At 58.6% G+C, this 2,604-nt stretch overlaps 1 protein-coding gene across 1 annotated transcript; it reads left to right on the top strand.

Annotated features, from left to right (window-relative positions):
* The first annotated feature begins 434 nt into the window (after positions 1-434).
* On the top strand, positions 435-2,271 carry TWIST1 (twist family bHLH transcription factor 1). Its single transcript, XM_002190068.5, has 2 exons — positions 435-1,330; positions 2,003-2,271. Exon 1 carries the CDS (start codon positions 718-720, stop codon positions 1,285-1,287), a length of 570 nt encoding a protein of 189 aa, XP_002190104.2. The 5' UTR covers positions 435-717; the 3' UTR covers positions 1,288-1,330; positions 2,003-2,271.
* Positions 2,272-2,604: the final 333 nt, after the last annotated feature.

The following is a 2,604-nucleotide window of genomic DNA, read 5'->3' as shown; positions in this document are numbered from 1 at the left end:
ACAAGCCGTGTCCGCTGCGGCGAAGAAAGCCCGAGAGGTTCGGGCTTACCCCGGCCGCTCCGGGCGGCTGTCCCCAGCACAGGCTCTGAGCGGCTCGGTGACCCTCCCGCAGCAGCTCACGGGGTGCTGGGCACCCCTATAACCTCCCGGCCCGGCCTTCAGCACCACCCCAAAGCCGAGCGCTAACCGAAGGAGTTTGAGAGAGAAACCACGGAGAGGGAAACGGAGAAAGAGGTTGGGGTAGAGATGTATGTGCATGCCTGTGGGGAAGCCAGATCACTTGTGAATGGCTTGAAAAAAAAATAATTGGGGGAGGGCGTGGAGGGGGGGAAGCGGAAACTTTCCTATAAAACTCAGCAAAAGTCCCTCCTCTCCACGTCAGGCCAATGACACTGCTGCCCCCAAACTTTCCGCCAGCAGGAGCTATAAGAACCTCCAAGTCTTCAACTTTCTCCCAATCCCAGACACCTCGAAGGGGCTCCAAGGAGGGATCGGGAGGGATATTTTTTTTTGGTTGGCCTTTTTATTTTTTTCCTCTTGGATCCTGATGCCATCCCCCCTCCCCCCAAAGTGAGGTCCTCCCTCCTTCCTTCCCTCCTCCTTCTCCTCGCAGGCCAGCGAAGCAGCCGATCAAGGGGGAGCTGGCGGGTTAGGTGCCCCCCTCTTCTCCCTGCCCTCCCCCCCCTCCCGGCCCGCTTCTCGCGTCTCCCCCCAGAGATGATGCAGCAGGACGAGTCAAACTCTCCAGTCTCCCCCGCCGACGACAGCTTGAGCAACAGCGAAGAGGAGCCGGACCGGCAGCAGCTGCCCAACAACAAGAGAGGGGGGCGCAAGCGCCGCTCCAGCCGCCGCAGCGCCGGCGGCGCCGTCGGGGCCGCGGACGAGCCCTGCAGCCCGGCCCAAGGCAAGCGGGGCAAGAAGTGCGGGGCGGGCGGGGGCGGCGGGGGCGGCGGAAGCAGCAGCGGCGGCGGCAGCCCCCAGTCCTACGAGGAGCTGCAGACCCAGCGGGTCATGGCCAACGTGCGGGAGCGGCAGCGCACGCAGTCGCTGAACGAAGCCTTCGCCGCCCTGCGGAAGATCATCCCCACGCTGCCCTCGGACAAGCTGAGCAAGATCCAGACCCTCAAGCTGGCGGCCAGGTACATCGACTTCCTCTACCAGGTCTTACAGAGCGACGAGCTGGACTCCAAGATGGCAAGCTGCAGCTATGTGGCCCACGAGCGGCTCAGCTACGCCTTCTCGGTGTGGAGAATGGAGGGCGCCTGGTCCATGTCCGCATCCCACTAGCAGGCGGCGTCCCCCACCCGCATCCCCCCGGCAGGAGCCCTAGGTAAGACAGGGGCCCCGAAACCGGCGCGAAGAAAGGGGGGAGGGAGGCAAGAGGCGGCCGGCCGCGCCGTGAGCCGAGCACGCGTGGCCGTGGGGCGAGAGGGCCCGCGCCCCGCCCGGAGGGGCCTGGCCTCCCGGGGCAGCCGGAGAGCGGGGCGGCCGGGGGTGCCTCCCCCGCTCCGGCCTGTCCCTCCTCCTGCGCGGCCCGAGGTGCGCCCCGAGCCCCGCGGGGCCCACGCGTGGCCGGGCGCTGCCGGCGGGGTGGGCTGCGGGCGGGACGCGGCGGCCGTGCGGGTGTGCCCCAGCCAGATGGGGCCGGCCTGAGATCACTTCTTCACCAAACGCTGCGGAGCCGGCAGGGCTGCTGGGATGGCTCCTGCTGCCGCCACTGCTGGTGCTGCTGGTGCTGCTCGTATTTTGAAGTGAATCCATGTCCTCTCGTTGTGCTGCCCGACGAGGGTTTCCTACCGCCCCAGCAGTCCCTTTCCTCGGCCCTGACACCAGGGACCGCCGGCTGGGGTGTCACTCGGCCACCGCACCGCCCGCACGGCGAGCTCTCCCTTCTCCATTCCTGCCCGATACGCGTTATTTCCAAAGACAGAGAGGTGTAGGTAGATATTTGTGTAACTTTCGTTTCAGTAACGAGTTTTCCGCCCTTTCTGGGTTTTTGCAGATGACATTGTTCCCACAGAAGGAGAGAATGGACAATCTAGAGACTCTGAAGTTGGATACGATTTTTAAAATATTTTCTAACCAAAAAATGTACCAAGGATTTCTTGGAAATTAGAAGAGTAAAATCCAAATTCAAAGCAGGGCGTGGGGAGCACTTAAGGAAAGAGAAAGAGAGAAGGGCTTTGGACAGTGACTACCCTCTGGGCGTCGGTACAATCCACACATCTCTACATTCTGATAGAAGTCTGAATCGTTCGATTTTTTTTTTTTATTTTGACGAAGAATGTTGGAATTGAACTTTATTTTCTGTTTGCCCTTTTATTTTTTTTTTTTTTTTGCATGCATGCATTCCCAAGAGGTCGTGCTTATGAGCCACTGATGAAAGGAAATACATTATTGTGGACTTTCTTCATTGTTGAATGAAACCAAGCAGCCAACCAAAAATATCCCTGTAGAGATGAAAACCTTTTTTTATTTTTTTTTTAAATTTTTTTAGGGGGGAATAAGCTGGGATCAAGCTGTTATATACCCGGTTCCTAACTTTTTTATTATTATTATTTTTCCTCTGAGAAAAAAATAAACATTTTATTTATTTATTGATGA

The sequence above is a fragment of the Taeniopygia guttata genome, chromosome 2, assembly GCF_048771995.1.
Source record: "Taeniopygia guttata chromosome 2, bTaeGut7.mat, whole genome shotgun sequence".
Classification (NCBI taxonomy): domain Eukaryota; kingdom Metazoa; phylum Chordata; class Aves; order Passeriformes; family Estrildidae; genus Taeniopygia; species Taeniopygia guttata.
Note: the sequence above shows the minus strand (reverse complement) of the source record. Positions and strands in the feature narration are given on the sequence as shown.

Bases quoted from the DNA above. Each gene is read 5' to 3' on its own strand.
- TWIST1 (XM_002190068.5), top strand. From the start codon at position 718: ATGATGCAGCAGGACGAGTCAAACTCTCCAGTCTCCCCCGCCGACGAC.